The 19,516-nt window shown below is 36.6% G+C and overlaps 2 protein-coding genes across 3 annotated transcripts; both read left to right on the forward strand.

Moving 5' to 3' along the window:
* The first annotated feature begins 8,696 nt into the window (after positions 1-8,696).
* Positions 8,697-9,397, forward strand: LOC134666057 (endocuticle structural glycoprotein SgAbd-3-like). Its single transcript, XM_063523170.1, has 2 exons — positions 8,697-8,780; positions 8,930-9,397. Exons 1-2 carry the CDS (start codon positions 8,712-8,714, stop codon positions 9,302-9,304), a joined length of 444 nt encoding a protein of 147 aa, XP_063379240.1. The 5' UTR covers positions 8,697-8,711; the 3' UTR covers positions 9,305-9,397.
* Positions 9,398-13,346: 3,949 nt separating this feature from the next.
* LOC134666045 (larval cuticle protein LCP-17-like) lies at positions 13,347-16,857 on the forward strand. 2 transcript variants are annotated; one of them, XM_063523151.1, is made up of 2 exons: positions 13,347-13,358; positions 16,448-16,857. In XM_063523151.1, exons 1-2 carry the CDS (start codon positions 13,347-13,349, stop codon positions 16,811-16,813), a joined length of 378 nt encoding a protein of 125 aa, XP_063379221.1. In that variant the 3' UTR covers positions 16,814-16,857. The 2 variants fall into 2 exon arrangements, with proteins under 2 accessions (XP_063379221.1, XP_063379220.1); XM_063523150.1 differs by lacking the exon at positions 13,347-13,358 and adding an exon at positions 16,072-16,096.
* Positions 16,858-19,516: the final 2,659 nt, after the last annotated feature.

The following is a 19,516-nucleotide window of genomic DNA, read 5'->3' on the forward strand; positions in this document are numbered from 1 at the left end:
GTTGCCCAAGAACCGGTCGAATCACTTTCCCCACACGTGTCAAGGTCGCGCGCCATAAACTTCACTCCTAACGACCTCTTGACCCGGTCGGTTGGCAACCAGCGGTCGTGTGCCAAAACGGTGTAAGGCCAATTTTATCTAATATTACATATTTGGGTTTTAAGTTTAAATAATATTGTGGCTCGGGAACACTAATTAGGACAACATTTCCATCTTTGTGTTTCTCTAGAAAGATCCTGGACCGGTACGATATTCAAAAAAAGAGCGTACTCCCACCTTATAGGCCAGCAACGCATTTGCTACCCCTCTGGTGTTGGTGCTACGTCTGATAGTTTGCCTCCTAAATCATAAAAATGGATATGTTATTAAGTATAATATATTAATTATAATATCATTCTTATCTCGGTGTAACTTTCTTGCATAAATAAGTTGGTATGTACCAATAAAATTGAAAGGAAAATGATGTCATAAACTTGAATGAAAAGCTTTTATTATCGCGATTATTCATGGTTTACGGATAACTACTGGAAATCATACGAAGAGCTAACGTAGGTACGCATGACTTGTATGTACTAAAAATATTTATCTTTTAATTACATAGGGTTCTACAGGTTTTCTTAATGAATATTTTTTTTAAAGGAAAGTAGGTATAATTTTTGCAACAAACATACTTACGTTGTTTTTCTTCGTATCGTAATTGTGTAGATTGGAATGTCTAGGTAGGTATGTGTTTTATACAACAAAGTAAAGTCAACCGCTGCACGCTGAGATTACTTATATATATACAGATATATGAATTGTAAATATATAGGTATACAGACTAATAAGAGCAGAAAAATATTTCTTAACATAAATTGCTGTTTCATAATCTTCCAATACCGAATATACACTCAAATTCACCGTGTATAATTCATAATAATCTCTAAAAGTTCAACCTTAATAATCTTGTAATAAAATTAAACTATTTAAGAGTAGGAAGGTATGTTAAATTCGTAATTTAAATTATCTGAAAAAATATACTAAGTGTAGATAGGTACCTTTATATTACGGCCTTTCCGATAATGAGAAGCACACGGCTGACACCACAAAGTGACCTTCACGGGTGTCACATGCTTGTTGCCGATCATATAATTGTCTATGATTATGTACATAAGGCATCCTTCTCCGTTCTTAATTCCATTTATATTCCTTTTAGCCAAATTAATTTTTTGCTTAAAAATTTAAAAGAAGGCATCGAATAAGTTCGAAAATTTTAATTATATTCAAAATGCCAGTATTAATTTCCACTTACACCTTTAATAAAATGCTTGACATATTTATGTTCTGAAAACGACATTATCGAGTAAAGATTCAATCTTAATTGAATAACCTGTAAGGTTGATGTCAGCGTCGCTTAATGATTATATTTAATTTACATGTAAATTAGGTTCGCGCCTGTATTTTTAATAAGTTTTTATTTTAAAGTGAATAAATTGTATGAAGTTTAATAATAATAAGGAAGTTACCATTATTTACATTTTACAGTTCACATGTTTCAGTTCCATACAACTGATTTATTTTATTTTTTGCAAGCGATCATTGGCTACGCTGTCCACTTGCTAACACCTGGGTCATAATCATAACGACCTAAAACGGTTGCTGTACCAGGCGCGGCTCACTCCGCGATTTCGTCGCTTTGCTACGGGTAGCTAAAAGTTCATCCGTTCGACACCAATTTTGGGGTTTGCCATAAGCCGCGCGTGGCGCTGTCGCCACCTAGCGGCCATATCTGTGCTGATCGCTGATCGTGACAGACGCGTTTTTTAGAGAGTGAGTCTTCTGTACCTAGTACTATTATTTATTCTGTGGCTGTACCAAGGACGCAGCCATAATGGCGTACCTGAATCCTGCAATTTGGCCTTCGCACTAGCAAAGGAAATGCCTCAAACTCGGGTGCTTCGAGTCTTCAGCCCTAAGTAAAACTAGGCCGTTGGTTTTCCCCATAGACTAGGAATCCTCTAGACCGAGTTTAGAGCAATTATTTCATGCAACCGATGATGCCAAAAATGCCGGGGTGCGCGGGACATGGTGAGCGAAGTCCCGTGCCGTGATTGGTCCGTTCAAAGACACGGACGTCACACAAAGACACTTTCGACTCGAACATGGAGTAAAATTATCTTATGCGTGGCAGAGGGGGTAGCGCGACTATGCTAAGTCTGGAGGATGTTTTGTCTGTGATTTTCCCATACGATGTGCAAGTTGCGGATAATTTCCAAAATGTTGGAAAACAATAAAGAAATAATACTTTCATTTGGTAAGTGGAATTTCGATCCCCATTTAAAATATGAGAAGTTTCCAATTGTTTTTCATGTAGCAATTTCACAAGTTTGGAAACTTTCCAACGGCACATCAGAACCACAGTTCATGTCGTAATGGGGATAATTACATGTATCATAAATGTGTAATTAAACATATATTTCTTACATTTGGTAATATCGCGAACGAAACTCATTGCAGTATTAAAATGGCGCGTGACTTCACCGAATTATCATAACCATACATCAGTCACTTGGCCACTCCCAACAAATAGAATTAATTCATCTAACGAAATTCGTTTGCAGATATTACGGTGAGTCAAAGAAATTAGGGTTCCGTCATTAGTTTAATAATATTCTTTTAAATGGTTTATCTTTTTTTAAAATAACGGTATATGTCAAAACAAGTTTTTAATTTTTCTTGATCGATATAGGTACCTAACTGGACTTATGGTAAGTATGAATATTAATAGGAATATCATAATTTTAAGTATTTGGGTCCAAAAAAATACAATGATATTATTATAGCTTCTGCCTGCGATGTTGTTTGCGTGGAATGATGATGATAGATAAAACTAACCTAGAGCCCCGATTCGGGTTATGAAAAGACATCTATTAGATATCTTTTAGACATCACCAAGATACGATAACGATGTGTTTAAGATCTAACCTGTTAAATTTGACATTTGCGCGATTCTGGACATACTCTTGAACCATTTCCACAGGATATGACTTAGAGATCTAATTCACATCGAATAGATATCTTACTCTATGTAACGTAAAAGTGACATTGGTTGCCCGAATTACGCTGCAAAAGAGAACTAGTTGATATCTAAACTATAACGTATCTAGAATATATCTAGTACGTGCCGTCTCTTGTGAATATCTTGAAGTTCGAATACGGCAGTAGATCCTTTCTCGGGTCCCAAACTATCTTCATACAAAATTTTGTTCAAATCGGTTCAGCGGTTTAAGCGTGAAGAGTTAACATACAGACACACTTACGCATTTATAATATTAGTATGGATATGGATTTAAGTAGGTACATAGTAGTTAGTAGCGACGGTATATAAAATAGAAACAAATTCGTTCAGATAAATATTGAAATGATAAATTAACAACACGGAACCCAGACAAAACAGACTTCTCGACTGAAGTGTTTTATACTTATGTAATACGGCCCCGACACTATCATGGATACTGACATTACTTTGACGGAATGACGTTTTTAGTGATAGTGTAGGGAGTGTCATGAAGGAATGACGGCAAGTAATGAAGTTTATTTTAATAATTTCCGTCAGTATTGGAGTTATGTCAAAGTAATGATACTAGAAATGACATTATACTGACAGTGAATTGATTAGAATTATGAAATCAGAAATGACAGAAAGAATGATGGACGATAATGAAGTTATTAAACATTTTTAATATTTTTGAAGAAATGTCAAAATAATGACATTATACTGATAGTGAGTGGAGCGCATCACTCTAATCCCTCATTCCGTCATTTAAAGTACTTTAGAAGAAGGTTTTATACTAACAAGAGTCATTACTGGCATTTAAATCAATAAGTGAAGTATACCTACTCTATTATCATTGCTCTAAAGTTTATTTTCACTTGACTTTTAAGAAAAAAGGAAAACATGCAGAATACGATGCACAAAGAAAATCTCTGTCCCTTTCTAAAAGTTTCCATACATGAAATAAAAATTAAAAACCTTTTATTTTATGTTGTTTACAACAATTTCATTATATTTTTACCGGGAAACGCGAAAATCTAAATTTAGTTATCTGCCTCTTTATCGTTCGAATATGCAAAAGTGAGGATGAAGATGATGAAAAGTGATAGAGAGGTTAGATAACGAAACTTCGTGTTTCGCGGTAGACCCCCAGATTGTGATGGATTGTGGTAGTGGCGCCCCCTACGCAGAGTTTCGAGTAATATTCCCTATTCCGGGAAATAGAATAATATTACGCAATACTCTGCGTAGGGGGCGCCTCTAGCACATACTGAGGGCTTACCGCGTAATTTCGTTTTCTGCCTCTTTATCACTCTTGCGTATTCGAGCGTTAGAGACTGATAACGAAATTTCGATTTTCGCATTTCGAAGTAGACCCTCTGAATTTGCTAGTGGACCCTACGCCGACTTTAGCGTAATATTCCCTTTTGCGTTTTATTTCGTGCATAGAGTTCAATATATTTTTTTAAATATGGTCAACATCCCTATTTTGTATATTCTGTATATGGCCTTATATAATAACATGTTGTAAGTATGCATCTATCCTATAAGTAAACTCTCTGGTTTATGGCATTATTTATAAACGCGTTACTGACCTGAATTAGCTATGAATAGTTTTGATCTTCTCGTTTTGGTCTTTATCTCTCATTTTGACTTATGTATTTGTAAGAAAGGGATAAAACATATTTTATTTATTTATTTATTTAATCTTTATTGCACATAAGGAAATACTGCACTGTACAAAAGGCGAACTTAATGCCATAAGGCATTCTCTACCAGTCAACCTTTAGGCAAAGCAGATAAGTTGTAGGCGGTGCAAAAAGTAGGTAGTAGATGATACAATTAGGTACCTGTACGAACACAATACAATCATAATAAATACACTAATATAAACATACATAAATATAAATAATATTGATACAAATACATATACCTACTTACATATACATATACATACATACATACATATGAAATCAGATGAACTTACAAAACAGAAACATTCAAGATTTTCCAGTACTGCCAGCAAAGTGCTCACTTAAGGATATTAACTAAATCAGGCCTGTAAAGCTTAAAAAGTTTTATGACTAATTGAGAATGAATAGTTAGTGTTTATGGTTGAATGTTCCATATAAGACTATCCCGTTCGAACTTGCTTTATGACGGACTCTTTTTTTATACCTCCTTACTTCGAACCTCCACAGATATTGTTTTTACTAAACGTCAGGTCAACCGCAGAAACCCCGACTAGTTTTAATCAGCAAAATCCTAACCACTTTTTTAATAATTAATATAATTATGTACAAGTATTAGTATTTCGGATACCCCTGTGTCTTAAAGTGGACTATAATGGTTTGTACAAAATAAAACGAAAGAACATGTACATTAAATTACAATGAAACTACACAATAAATTGAATATAAACCAATCCAGTACTTACGGTGCACGGAAATCTCAACGCTACGACTACACATATTTCGTCGGCTAGAAGACTGGCGTCAACTAACAAACAAGTTGTTGTGTTGCTGTTTGCGAGCGAGAAAATTCGAATATTGGCGAGAACTTTTAAATTTTAGCAGTGTTTTAAGCTGTTATTTTATATTTTAGCGCTTTGATTCACTTTACCGGATCCGAGACCGAATTCGCTGAATTTTGCCGGATCCGGTATTTTGAAAAATGTGCCGGATCCGGCCGGATTACCGGATCCGCCGGACCGGATTGTAATCCCTACATATCAGGTACCTTTTTTCTTAACCAAATTATACATTCTTACATAACAGAAGAATCCAGTAGGTACAGTCAGCGTCGTATAGTAGGTAGCATCCAAAGTATTCAAATAGTTCGGTACACCATATAATAGCATACCTATTATATGGTGTACCGAACTATTTGAATACTTTGGATGCTACCTACTATATGGCGTACCGAACTATTTGAATAGGTACTTTGGATCCTACCTACTATATGATGCTGATTGTACTTTAAGAATAGTTTGATTCCCGGTTCGTGGTAACAATAAAAAAAATATTTGGATACATTTTTAACTACCAATCTTTCACACAGTCATGGCGCACGCACGCACGAAAAGGTTGAAACAAATAAATATTCTTATTAATTAACTATTTCTTTTTCTAAATTTTTCTGGCTCATCGGGCATAGAGTTGCCACAGTACATAGTATAATTACGACAGGTTAGAAATATTTGTATCGATGATTGAATAATGTCATGGTTTTGTGTTCTTAAAAACGTACACTACAACATAACTAAGAACGGTTAGGAAAATAATAACTTAAAATTCCCCGTGAAAGGTAATGATGAAAATACTGATAGAAATACTGATAAGTGTGTGGGGAGATTTAGGAATGTCATGACCTGACTGGACCAAACGCTGGAGCGTCATGAAATTTCATGTCATTGCTAATGATAGTGTCGGGGCCGTATAAGACATAGGTATATAAAGTCCTTTTGTTATCTAAACGTATTCAAAATGATTAAGCAATACCTACAATTCAATTTAAGATGATGTTTGATTTCATGCAAGATGTCACAGCATTTGTTCATGTGACATTTTATGATGATCATATGATCAATCATTTCAATTGTCTGCGATTATGCAAAAATAAATTAGGGGCTACCATAGTCTAATAACTAATAAAACATGGTCATCTCTTCCCAGAGTGACACAGACCTACGTCACAATAACATGGCCGCTATATATAGCGCTATCGTATATTATCGTATAGCGCTGTCGCATGATGACATAGGCTTGTGTCAGTCACGTGACCACGAAAAGACGGGAAGAGAGTACCAGGCGGAGTATATTGTTACACCATGGGGCTACTAAGCCAGGAGGTCAATTCCAACGTACACTTCGATGTAATTTCGCTCATACTTGTTCGTACGCACGAATGATAACAAAATGACATCAAAATGTAAGTACGAATTGACATCGGGGATGCCAATTCGAAGTAGGTGTGATATGTTGCAATTAAAATAGACAACACAAGGAAAAAACACGAATATTCCAAGAAATCACATAATCCACCCAGAGGCTGCAAAGATTCTAGTAGATATAAAATACAGATGTATAACTCAAATAAGTATAGATACCTACACATGTAACGTACAGATTGGCCGTAGAACAAGATATTTTTTACCGTGCTAGTTGTAATATTAAAATTTGTAATGTTAATCAATTCATGATATTTTTTCATAGAAATGGGCGTCTCATTCTATTCTATTTGACCTATTTGGTTCGTGCAAGATTTGTAAGTACAAAAAGACGGGCATCTCTATAAACTAAGTTAAATGCAAAAAATTATACACTTATATTGATTAATAAAAGTATTTCAAAATACTGTCCGAATCTCTGACTGAATATAAGGAAACTTACAAACCTATTTTAGTAAAAAGGTTACTAGATTTAGATAAAAATCTTTTCCTTTATAACCGCATAAAATTAACGTTTTTTTCAGAAATGCACCGTTTTGCCCATATTGGGGTTATCTTCGCGGAATGCTGACCTTAAGACATCGTGCGTCATATCATCTTGAGTTACCGAGACATCGGTTACAGAAATCTACGCATCACATCTTCAATCTTATAGTTTTACAAATAAAGTTCAATATTGTCTGCTGCCTATGATTGGCAGACACAAGAAGTGCTGATTGCTGACGCGTCGGAATTGAATGAACGCTCATGTAATACATTAACAAAATGATATTGCCATGAATTTACAGTGCGAACTTAACCTACTTAACCGATGCAATGTATGATAAGATACTGGCTATAAATTTAATAGTTATGAAATTTGATTGTTGAATTTTACTCAACAACTCTTATATCTTCGTTCAAGTGTAAGTAATAAGTATTTGAATTTTATAGTTGTAAGGGAAACTATTGTTATAAATGGAAGGAAAAAATCAGAAATAAAAAAATAAAAAGAACATTGTCATTGACACTCATTAGTCTTATTACTTATTGAACTTGTGGACCATAGTTGCAGTAGCTATTGGATTGTGCTCTTAAGAATTTTAATTTGTTGTAAAAAGAAATTTGGCAATAGATACTTGTTAGCCTTCATAGTGCTTTTCTCAATGTCTATAACTGCAAAGTAATCAAGTTACGCAGGATGACCGCGAAACACGCATCTAATTGAGAAATTGAGCACTTAACATTGGCAGGGTTAGAATATTTTTTTATCTCTCTTTAGACATGTACCTACTGAAAGTGACGTCTATTGATAAACTGACTTAAATTTAGACAATATGGTGATACTTAAAATGAAATAGATCAAATAGATCAGAAATACTGAAACAGCAATATAGACATTTACAATTTGGATTAGTTAACGTTTAATGAAACTTGGCCTAGTGTGAATCCATAATAAATGTTTCAATGATATATCCCTAAAAGGGGGACCTTTAGGAGACAAATAAACGCCTTAACACCTCTCTAGTGAATGCAATCGTAAATACCGGCGTGGGCTAAGGCCAAACCTGACCAAATTCGAAATTCCGCTAGATCTGTTGACAGCCATTACGTCGCCCGCTAAGCACATACAAGGCACGCGTTAATGCACCTAATGTTTACTTATTTCGTACAGTGCTAACTAATTGTGCAACTAGAAATGCAAGGAGGTGGTCGCTGACACTTACTATAAATAGCCAAATTGTCAGGATGTATCGGTACCAGTTGAGACACACTCGTCTTCTCCCCAACTACTCTATTGACAAGATGAACTCTATCGTAAGTGTCAAGTGATTCGCATGGATTTTTTGTGCTAGTGATATAATGCAGTAAACAATACGCGTTCAGTTCCGTGATTGCTGATAAAAATGCAAAAAAAGTTTTAAGTGCTAGTGATTTCCGTCGACTTAAACCTTGTGTTTTTCCAGATTTTGGTGTCTATGCTGGTCGCGGTGGCGTTCGCGGCGCCCCAGGGCCCGACGGAGCCCGTCCCGATAGTGCGCCAGGACAGCGAGGTGAACGGAGACGGCTCATACTCGTACTCTTTCGAGACCGGCAACGGAATCAGCGCTGACCAGAAAGGCGACTTGAAGAAGGTCGGTGATGTCGAGGCTCTGGAGGTGCATGGCCAGTTCCAATATCCTGGGGACAACGGAAACATTCAGCTGACTTACACCGCTGACGAGAACGGCTACCAGCCCCAGGGAGCCCACCTCCCCACCGCCCCCCCAGTACCAGAGGCCATCCAGCGCGCCCTGGCCTACATCGCCACCGCCCCCCCACAGCCTGAAAACCAACAATAACTTCAGGCCTGAACATAATACTCATAATTATTAGTGATTTCTCATTTTGTACTTTTATACAGACCATAAATATACCAAATACTTGGAATTTTTAATAGTTGTTTGTTTTGATCCTTGAAATTTTATTTTTTATTATGAAGTAAATAATAGCTAATTTTAAAAGTTAGTAACACTATATACTATCCTCAATATAGGATTTTAAACTAACACAGTCATTTATACTAATATAATCAATAACTATAATTAATAATGGGTTATTTACCCTGTAGGCTTAGCACAGGAGCTCTGCTTCTAACTCTATTAATTAGAGCGGAACGGGTAGTCTATCTGGCGGGCGAGATTCTGTCGCGGCACTCTTGTGGGAAGCCTACTGTCATTGACAATCATAACTAACTGATATTCATTGATAAGCACTCCTGTGCTAAGCCTATTGATTGATAATCTTACCCATTGAACAGCTTACCTAGCAGAGCTGTATTATACCGGGTGTGGCCTGTAATTCGAGCAAAAAATTTAACTGTAGCTTGTACTCCCCATTTGTTCAGCGACTTTTAAAAATAACTTGTGGTTTGATTTTTAATACACTTTAAAGTTTATTCCAAGACGCAATGTATTGCGAATTTTGTTATGTTTCAGGCGTGACAAGCAACGTCAATCAAAATGATATGGCGTGGCGATGGCGTCCATTGAAGATAATATTTATTTTGTATGAAAAATAGGGAGTCTAAATAGGTACTTCATAATTTTTAAAAGTTGTTGAACAAAAGTGTCACCGTTTGAGGAGTACAATCTATGTTTTAATTATTTGCTCGTGTTACAGGCCACACCCGGTATAGCTACTTAAGCATATTTATTATTTTACTTACCTTACTACAGTGAAACTTGCTTAATTGGCACCTGGATAAATGGAAAACCTCAATAATTGCAACCAAAAGTCCGGTCCCGGTCCCTTGAGACCAAAAGGCCTCTATAATTGAAATTTTGGAACCTCTATAATTGCAATTTAGATTTTAGTGCTTTTTCTTAATTTTGCCTCTGTAATTGACCACATCGCAACTTAAGACCTCTATAATTGACACTGTGCTAAAAGAATCCGTTATTTTTGCTCTTGTTTTTACCTCTATTATTGAAACGAGTCTTACTTATTACCTCTGTAATTGAAATAATGTAGTTGTAGACTACAGTATTTTAATAGCCATGATCATTTTATTTAAATCTCCATCCAGAATTCAATTTATTTATTGGGTATATCACAGCCTGTAGTAGGTGAAATAGTTTTGATCAATAAAAAACAAAGTATGCTTTTACATTCTAATAAAACTTTCTTCTACAGTTCAAGGGAATTTTTTAAACCCAAATGATAAGAAAATAAAGTGGTAATTAACCAGAAACCCAGAACATAAGCGTGTAAATCTACTTTAAATGGTTATTTGCACCTCCATAAAAGAAATTTGACAGAACGCAACCTCTATTAATGAAAACCTCGTTAATTGACACGACCTGCTTAAATGAAAAACCTGGTTAATTGACAAAAACTGGCCGGTCCCTTGAGATTGCAATTATCCAGGTTCCACTGTATTTTACTTATTAATTTTGGAAAAAACTACCGCTTCGGTTAATATCGCTCTAACCAACTGAGCTACCAATGATTGCCAGACCAGTTTAAATTCGCTCGCTTGCTTCGGTGGTTAGCTAGATCGGTCCTGTGTTCAAAAACGCTGCGAGTTTTGTTATCTTGTCTAGGCCCCCTGTTCTGAAGGTGTGCCTCTTGCATGTCTTTGTAAAGGTTACATTCGGTTTCAGATTGCACCAGCATGACTGACTGCATGAAATATCAAAATTACGGGTTATACGCAGATGGGCTAGAATGCAAAATGACTAGTGTGTTGTTTGTCCTAAATCGCAATTAGTCTACATCGTAAACGGCCTAGAACGCAAAATACCCACTTTTTATGTCACCACATTTTACATAGGGAGGTTAGGTTCGTTAGGTATCTTCAAATGGCCGAAGGCCAAACAGCAAAGAATAGGAGCCCCGCGGAAGCCGGGCGCCGTCGACATCGCTATAAAGTTAAGATAAAACGGAAAAAATAATTCGGGCATTTTGCGTTCTAGACTAATTGCGATTGGCAAAACAACACACTAGTTATTTTGAGTTCTAGACCATCTGCGGATAACCCAAACCAAGGCGCTTATAAGCAATGTTTAAGTATACATGCTATGTTACACTTACACTATAAAAGTTACATGTCAACGGTACAAAAACAGAAACAAATTCAATTATCAATTAAGTATCAAAATGATATGTCAATAAAGCAATTAAATATTAATTAATCAATTAAATTCAAAAAATTCATACATGCCTTTAATAACTTGGTAAGACGCATGATACAAAATGACAATGTTTTGTATGGATTGACATGGCTATTTGTACGTTACGTACAAATCATGTAGAAATGGCAAAACATTTAAAAACAAAAACCAAAACATTTAGCAAAACATTTTTCATACCTATATTATTCTTATAAGAATAAGAATATACCTATATTATTCTTATAAGAATAAGAATAATATAGGTATGAAAAATGTTATGTTCTTAAAAATGTTTTATTCTTATTTGACGTCCCCTTCAGACTGTTTTGTACAGAAAATGACGTCTCCAGTTACTAAATGCTCATAGTCTAATAAAACCTGGCCTTCTCTCCCCAGAGTGACACAAGCCTACGTCACAATAACATTGCCACTTTATATAGCGCTATCGCATATTATCATACAGCGCTGTCGCATGATGACGTAGGCTTGTGTCAGTCACGTGACCACGAAAAGACGGGAAGAGAGTGCCAGGCGGAGATTATTATTATACCATGCTAAATGCTCTAAGGGTGTCATCATCATCATCATCATCTCAGCCATAAGACGTCCACTGCTGAACATAGGCCTCCCCCTTTGGGGGGTGAATGCCATAATCGCCACGCTTGGCAGGCGGGTTGGCGATCGCAGTCGAGTACACCGAATTTGAGGGACGCTGCTGCCCGTCCACCGGTGGTCTTGGACGTAGTTTTAAGGACATACCCGGGTCCCTAAGGGTGTGACTAGAATCAATCTCCGATCAGTTTAATGGCTCCTCTACACGATGGGCCAACGCCAGCCACTCCAAGCGACGCAGCCATGCGATAGAATGAGATAGCAATATCACTTGCTCCCTCTAACGCATAAATGCGTCCCTTGGAGTGGCCGGCGTTGGCCCATCGTGTACAGGAGCCATAAGGAACTTTCTAAAGGTAGGACTCGTCATGCTTATACTTCATCCTATATTCGGTTATATCATGTGATCCTTGTCCAACCGGTTTGTAATATTAACTATTGTATTTCACTATTTTAGGCAACGTTTTTATGGAAAACGGTGCATAAATTAATACATTTTAATAATCTAACTAACATAACATCGCGTTGACATACATTTAAATAGACGTTATGGAAATTAACGTCGTAAAAGTATTAAAGGTAGAGTTAGACCGTAAAAAGCCTGCAGCGATTTTGATAGTAAACGCAGCGCAAGTGTCATTTTAAACGTCAAACTTGTATGAAATTATGACGTATAAATAACACTTACACTGCGTGGGCTATCAAATCCGCTGCAGACTTTTGTTGGTGCGACTATAAGACCTATTGAAGTCAGAATAAAGTAAGCGGACATATTCTTTATGGTACGGTTTAATCCCTACTTAATCTATATTATTCATACCTACTAATATTATAAATGCGATAGTCATGAAGAATGAAGTTTACCTGTTTTATAGTCAAACAAGCGTATTTATATAAGTGTCTAGTAGACTTAAATTTTGTTCGAAATGGCATACGCAAAATTAATAAAACTGGCCAAGTGCGAGTCGTACTCGCGTTCCAAGGGTTCCGTACATTAAGTCCGACTCACGCTTGACTGCACATTTCTAAAACTATTTTCATCACACTCGCTCAGTAAATGTGGAATTGCACGCAGGTTTAGCGGGAGTTATAGAAAAAGCGTTCTCCCTAGGGAGTTATGAAGTTTCTAGTGTCATAATTAACAGTTTTTTGTCTTTATACTTAATTTTTGTATAGCAAGTGTGATGAAAAACATTGTGTGTATCTCGGGGCGTAATAATATTGCAAACTCGAGTCTATTAATCGCTCCGGCAAGCCGTCGCGATTTAACTTACTCTCGTTCGCAATATTCAACTTACGCCCCATGTTGCACAATGTACTATTGTCTTAAACATATAAAAAAAATATTTGAGATTCTCGCAATTAATTCTTTCAGTTACCCCTCAAGCTTCCACAGTGCCCCCATATTTAAAATTCATTTATTTACGTTACATGGCCGTCTGTGGGTCACAGATTTACATATGTGTACCAAATTTCAACTTAGTTTTAGTAGTTTCGGAGAAAATAGGCTGTGACCGACGGACAGCCAGACACACGAATGATCCTATAAGGGTTCCGTTTTTTCCTTTTGAGGTACGGAACCCTAAAAACCGGCCAAGTGCGAGTCGGACTCGCGCACGAAGGGTTCCGTACTATTACGCAAAAAAACGGCAAAAATATCACGTTTGTTGTATGAGAGCCTCACTTAAGAGCCCTTCAACGTGCACACTAGCGCCACAGATAAATAATAGTGATTATTTAAATTTAACGAAAGATATTGAAAAAAGGGGGCCGCTACGTACTGTATTGTGTATTTAAGTACCTTTTGAATACATCAGACTAGTTTTTATGTTGCTGGATTCGTCAATCTATGCGTCCAAAGTTAAAACGGCCGTTTTTGTTTTGAGTTCCTAGATCGACGAAATCAGCAACAAAAAAACTAGTTTGATGTATTCAAAAGGTACTTAAATACACAATACAGTACGTAGCGGCCCCCTTTTTTCAATATCTTTCGTTAAATTTAAATAACCACGATTATTTAGCTGTGGCGCTAGTGTTCACGTTGAAGGGCTCTTAAAAATATTCATTTTATTTTGTTTTAACGGTAACAGATTTCTGTTCACAGATGAACTAGCTATCACGGTTCATGGATGGATGGACGGATAGACGGACAACGAAGTCTTAGTATATAATAGGGTCCCGTATTTACCCTTTCGATACGGAATCCTAAAAATGGCCCGCTTAGATAATGCCTTTATATTTTCACTCGAATATAACAATGTACATATAAAATAATCTTTGACGCAACATTTCTCATTGAAACACGAATAAAATGAATAAGAAATGAATACCTAATGCAAATCGAGTTAGTTTAGTACAATAAATATAACATAATCATTCATATCAATGTCATTTAGCAAAAACATATAGGTACCTTGAACTCGACGAGTTATATCGTTCGGAAATATCCAAAGAAAGTGACCCTTTATTATTGCTCTTTAGTGTAGTTACTCGTGTGACGTTTTCGTATGGTCTCTTTGAGTTTACCATAATAGCTGACCATTGCTGAAGTGAAAGAATTACGCAGCTTTTAACTTTAATAGGTATTAGAAATACCTATTTACCTGTATACTCTGCAATACACAACTGTAATCAAATTGATTTTTTATTGATAATCTCTTAACGACGTTTCTATTGCTTTTAAATGTAAACAGCCAATGAAATATTTAATCCCATAATTAGGTAGGTATCATTTGTGAACATATAGTCATTAGGTATAATCTTATGTGGATTAATTGTAATGCAAAAAAGCGGCCAAGTGCGAGTCGGACTCGCCCATGAAGGGTTCCGTAGCCGCAAGTAACATAATAAAATTGCGGTTTACGATTTATGACGATTAAAAAAAACTACTTACTAGATCTCGTTCAAACCAAGTTTCGGTGAAAGTTTGCATGGTAATACATCATATATTTATTAGTTTTATCATTTTCTTATTTTAGAAGTTACAGGGGGGGGGGGGGGGCACATTTTACCACTTTGGAAGGTCTCTCGGGCAAACTATTCAGTTTAGAAAAAAATGATATTAGAAACCTCAATATCATTTTTGATACCACCCAATAGATACCCCACACGAATGGGTTTGATGAAAAAAAATTTTTTAAGTTTCAGTTCTAAGTACGAGTATGACCCCCAAAATTTATTGTTTTTTTTTTCTATGTGAGAAAATCTTAATGCCGGTCACAGAATACATCTACTTACCAAGTTTCAACAGTATACTTATAGTTTCGGATAAAAGTGGCTGTGATATACGGACGGACAGATAGACAGACAGACATGACGAATCTATAAGGGTTCCGTTTTTTGCCATTTGGCTACGGAACCCTAAAAATACGGTCAAGTGTGCGCCGAACCAGAAATGATGCGCGATTTTGTACTTTATGCGATAGGTAATATATTTTACGAGTATCTCTGTTTGGCCCTACGGTTGAACCTTGATGTTCATTAGTTTACCTTCCCAGTTGTTTTTTATCTTGACTTTGCCCTTCGAGGGTTTTAATCGGGGCTACCACTCTCCCCCACCGAAGCCCTTTCTAACCAGGGCTTCGCTTCCTGTCCTTTCTATTCTGAGGCTAACCTGATTAAAATGTAACTAAAGTTTTTTTTCAAGATAAGTTACAAATTAAGGCTAAGAGGATAAGAACGCGCAAGCTCACACATGGTTGGCTTCAGCCTCATGATAATGTATCGCCGATTGAAAGGTGGTGCAATACCGCCTGCGGTGGTAGGCGCATCGCCCAGACCACTATATATACCGATGAAGTAGAGTTAGATCATCATTGTCTAGTGCCTTCACCCAGTCACCCACCCAACACAAACATGAAATCTATTGTAAGTGTCAGTGATTGTGCAAATATGCGAATCGATTTGAAATTCGCTTGGAGTTAAAATATTTTTTACAACTTTCTAAAACATCTGTCTAGGCCGTCTAAGATTTTTTAACTTTGCATCGACTTGAAAGAACAAAAGGAAGAGGGTGTCATCTTCATCATTAACGTCATATATTCATCGAAATTTGATATTAATGATGACGTTGCTACACTTTTATATTGCAAATTCCATGCAAACCTTAGCATAATTTGATTCTATCCTGTTAATTTCGATCTTAGTAGAATATATAATTATGTTCTAATCTATTATCTTCTCCATCAACAATTAATTGGAAAAAATTATATATTCCAGGTTCTTTTCGCCCTTGTAGCGGTGGCCGTGGCAGCCCCTCAGGACCAAGCCGCTCAGATCCTTAAGCAGGACAGTCAGATCAACCCTGATGGTTCGTACCAGTGGGAATTCGAGACTTCCAACGGCATCGCGGCCAATGAACGCGGTGCTCTTAAGAACATTGGCGCCGAAGAGCCTGCTCTTGAAGTGCAGGGGCAGTCCTCCTACACTAGCATCGATGGCGTCCCCGTGCAGCTGTCGTACATCGCTAACGAGAATGGCTTCCAGCCACAGGGAGCTCACCTGCCCACCCCGCCGCCAGTCCCTGAGGCTATCCAACGCGCCCTCGCCTATCTCGCCACGGCTCCACCTCAGCCTCAAAACTAATTGAGAACTGATTAGTTAGGTTATCAAAGGCCTTGAAGAACAATATTAAGGTATCTTATGACGAAGCCGTCAGGAATGAGGCGGATTGAGAAATTCAAGGTTTAGTGAGGCTAGTGAGGTGAGGTGAAGAGCTTGAAAATACATATCTGATACGTTAATGATCCTGTAAATAGAACTGTTTCAGATGTTTAAGCGATTTGTCCTACCACATATAGTTAATGTTGGTCAAATATAAAGTGAGTCGATCTTGTTTAAACTTGTTCAAGAGATCGTCTCACTTTATATTTCGTCAACCTTACAAGGACTTCCTGTAAAGGCCCTTGTACATATTGGGCCAGCGTGGGCCAGTTTGGGGGACGCATTTATGCGTTAGAGGGAGCAAGTGATATTGCTATCTCATTCTACCGCATGGCTGCGTCCCTTGGACTGGCCTGCGTTGGCCCAATATATACAGTGGCCTTTACACAGTTTCTTCAGATTGGCCGTTTGTAATGCCTGTTTCGTCATAAAGTATCTAAAGCCAACAGTGCTATATTCCATTGCCTAATGGATCTGATGTTGGTGTTTAGTTAGTAAAATTGCACTGTACAAAGATATTTTTATACTTTTAATACATACTTGAAAATACAAGAAATTTTTGAAATCTTATGTTTCTTTTATTTTCGTTCAGGTTTTTTTTTAATTGTTACTTTGGCATTCCAACAGATATCTAACATTTCACAAACTCATAACTCCTTAAAATAAATTATCTTTTCTAAAATAGTTTAGGATAAAGGTAGTTTAGACTTTAGATTTAGACCAAAATAAGTTTGGAGCGATTTTGATAGCAAACTTCTATGAAATTATGACGTATAAATAACACTTACACAGTTTTTGCTGTCAAAATCGTTGCAGAGAAATCTTGGTCTAACTAGTTTATGAATTATTAAATCTATACGTTTCGCGTTTCCCAATACGTCCAACTAACACAAAAAGTTGATAATTCACTTTTATCGACTTCTATCTTTTCTTATTTATAAGCGACATCTATTAGTACTGCAGTGTTTTGCAACGCCGGTATCAATAGTCATTTGACTTGTTTATTGCGCGATGATCATAAACATTCGTGTTTACGACGTTAGATGGCGCTTTAAGCCTTTCGTAATATTTAAAAGGGTTAGTTAAAAATGAAATTACTTAATTTACTTTTCTTCATTTATATTTATTCATTTTCATCAGAAATAATTTTGATCTCTACCATACATTGAATCAGGAGCACAACAATCATACTGCGTCAAAAGAGTTCCTTAAAAAATCTCCTAATTAATAAGAATTAAGAATGTCTAAAAACTAAAGATAAAATAAGCCAAACAAAAATAGTAGCATTAAAGTAGTCAATTTAAGATAATATGGGACTTGTCCTGAAATATGTATTATTAATTAATCAGTGTCATTTGCTTCCTATGTATATCTTTCAAAAAGCCGTTAAAGAGGCAAGTCTGCTAATAACACAATTATATAAAGAATGTAGGTTTGTGGGATTGCGTGTTATTGTGACCACAGTGACCCATCTGACCCCGCTGACCTGTCCGTGTAATAATAGCCGTTGACATTTACTTTGGAACTAGTTCCGTGGAGGTCGCGACTCGGGAGCCTCTGCTATTTATTGATATTGCCACTAATAAGCTTGTTTTCTAGAACGTTACGATAGCGATACCACAGAATGAGTTATAGTACTACCGTATAGAGAGGACACTTCCTACAAAACCGAAGTTTGACAGCGATTCAGGGTCGAATCATGATATCCCTTTCTGATTTATGGCACTATCCCTTTCGGCTATTTAGGGTTGTCAAAATTCAAGTAATTATCTTATCTGTGGTCGTGCACGTAAAGGGACGTCAAGTTGTGTCAACCCTAATAATTGCTCGGAGCAATGCTGATCCGAACGGAGCCGAGTTTGCCCGAAGTCAGGAGTGTCTCCCCACTGGCGATACATTCATGATTAGGAGGTTGATTCCAATTACAATTTATTATGGTTTTGATACGACCTTGACGATCGTCTTTGTGTCATATCAAAATGAGATCAAAATCGTAACAAATAACGAATCGGGCTATAGATCCTGTTTGTTCGACATAGATAATTTCGTTTTAGTTTTTTGCAATTATGTAATAAAATAAATAAAATTTGGATAACTTGAGGAGCTACACTAGTCATGAATATAATGCATTACCTACTACGTGTTAAATAGTTTGTTATGTTTGTACCGGGTGTCCAGTAATTAATGGATATATAACCTTCTAATTAATACCGACCGGGCCTTTAGGCGTTTAGGCTGGTCAAGAAAATGAACTTATAGGTAGGTAGGTAGGTCTGGTTATTATATATTATGGTATGGTACATATTGTGGTGAATAAACGGAGAACAGAGTGACCATCTTTCTGAAAAGTGTATCTAATACTGATTCTGAAATGGTCAACATACTAAAAAAAGAAAAAAAAACGATTGTCTCGAAAGCAATGAAACTTTTACTAGACCTAAGTCCATTTTGTGGACTAGCCTAAGGGGGCTGTCGTCGGTGGTTAGAAGTTTATCCATTGTTAATTGCTGGACTATTAATAAATATTAACAGGTGTTTTTGTTCTTAACTTTAAAGACTTATAAAGAGCAAATGCATTTGTTGCTATAAAAATACTTAAATCACTATCGGTGTGTCTATAAAATA

The sequence above is a fragment of the Cydia fagiglandana genome, chromosome 7 (genome assembly GCF_963556715.1).
Source record: "Cydia fagiglandana chromosome 7, ilCydFagi1.1, whole genome shotgun sequence".
NCBI classification, from domain to species: Eukaryota; Metazoa; Arthropoda; class Insecta; order Lepidoptera; family Tortricidae; genus Cydia; species Cydia fagiglandana.

What these genes read in the sequence shown, in the direction of transcription:
- LOC134666057 (XM_063523170.1), top strand. Translation starts at nt 8,712, where the DNA reads ATGTATCGGTACCAGTTGAGACACACTCGTCTTCTCCCCAACTACTCT. An exon ending in TTGACAAGATGAACTCTATC is followed by an intron (nt 8,781 to 8,929) that starts GTAAGTGTCAAG and finishes GTGTTTTTCCAG; the next exon opens with ATTTTGGTGTCTATGCTGGT.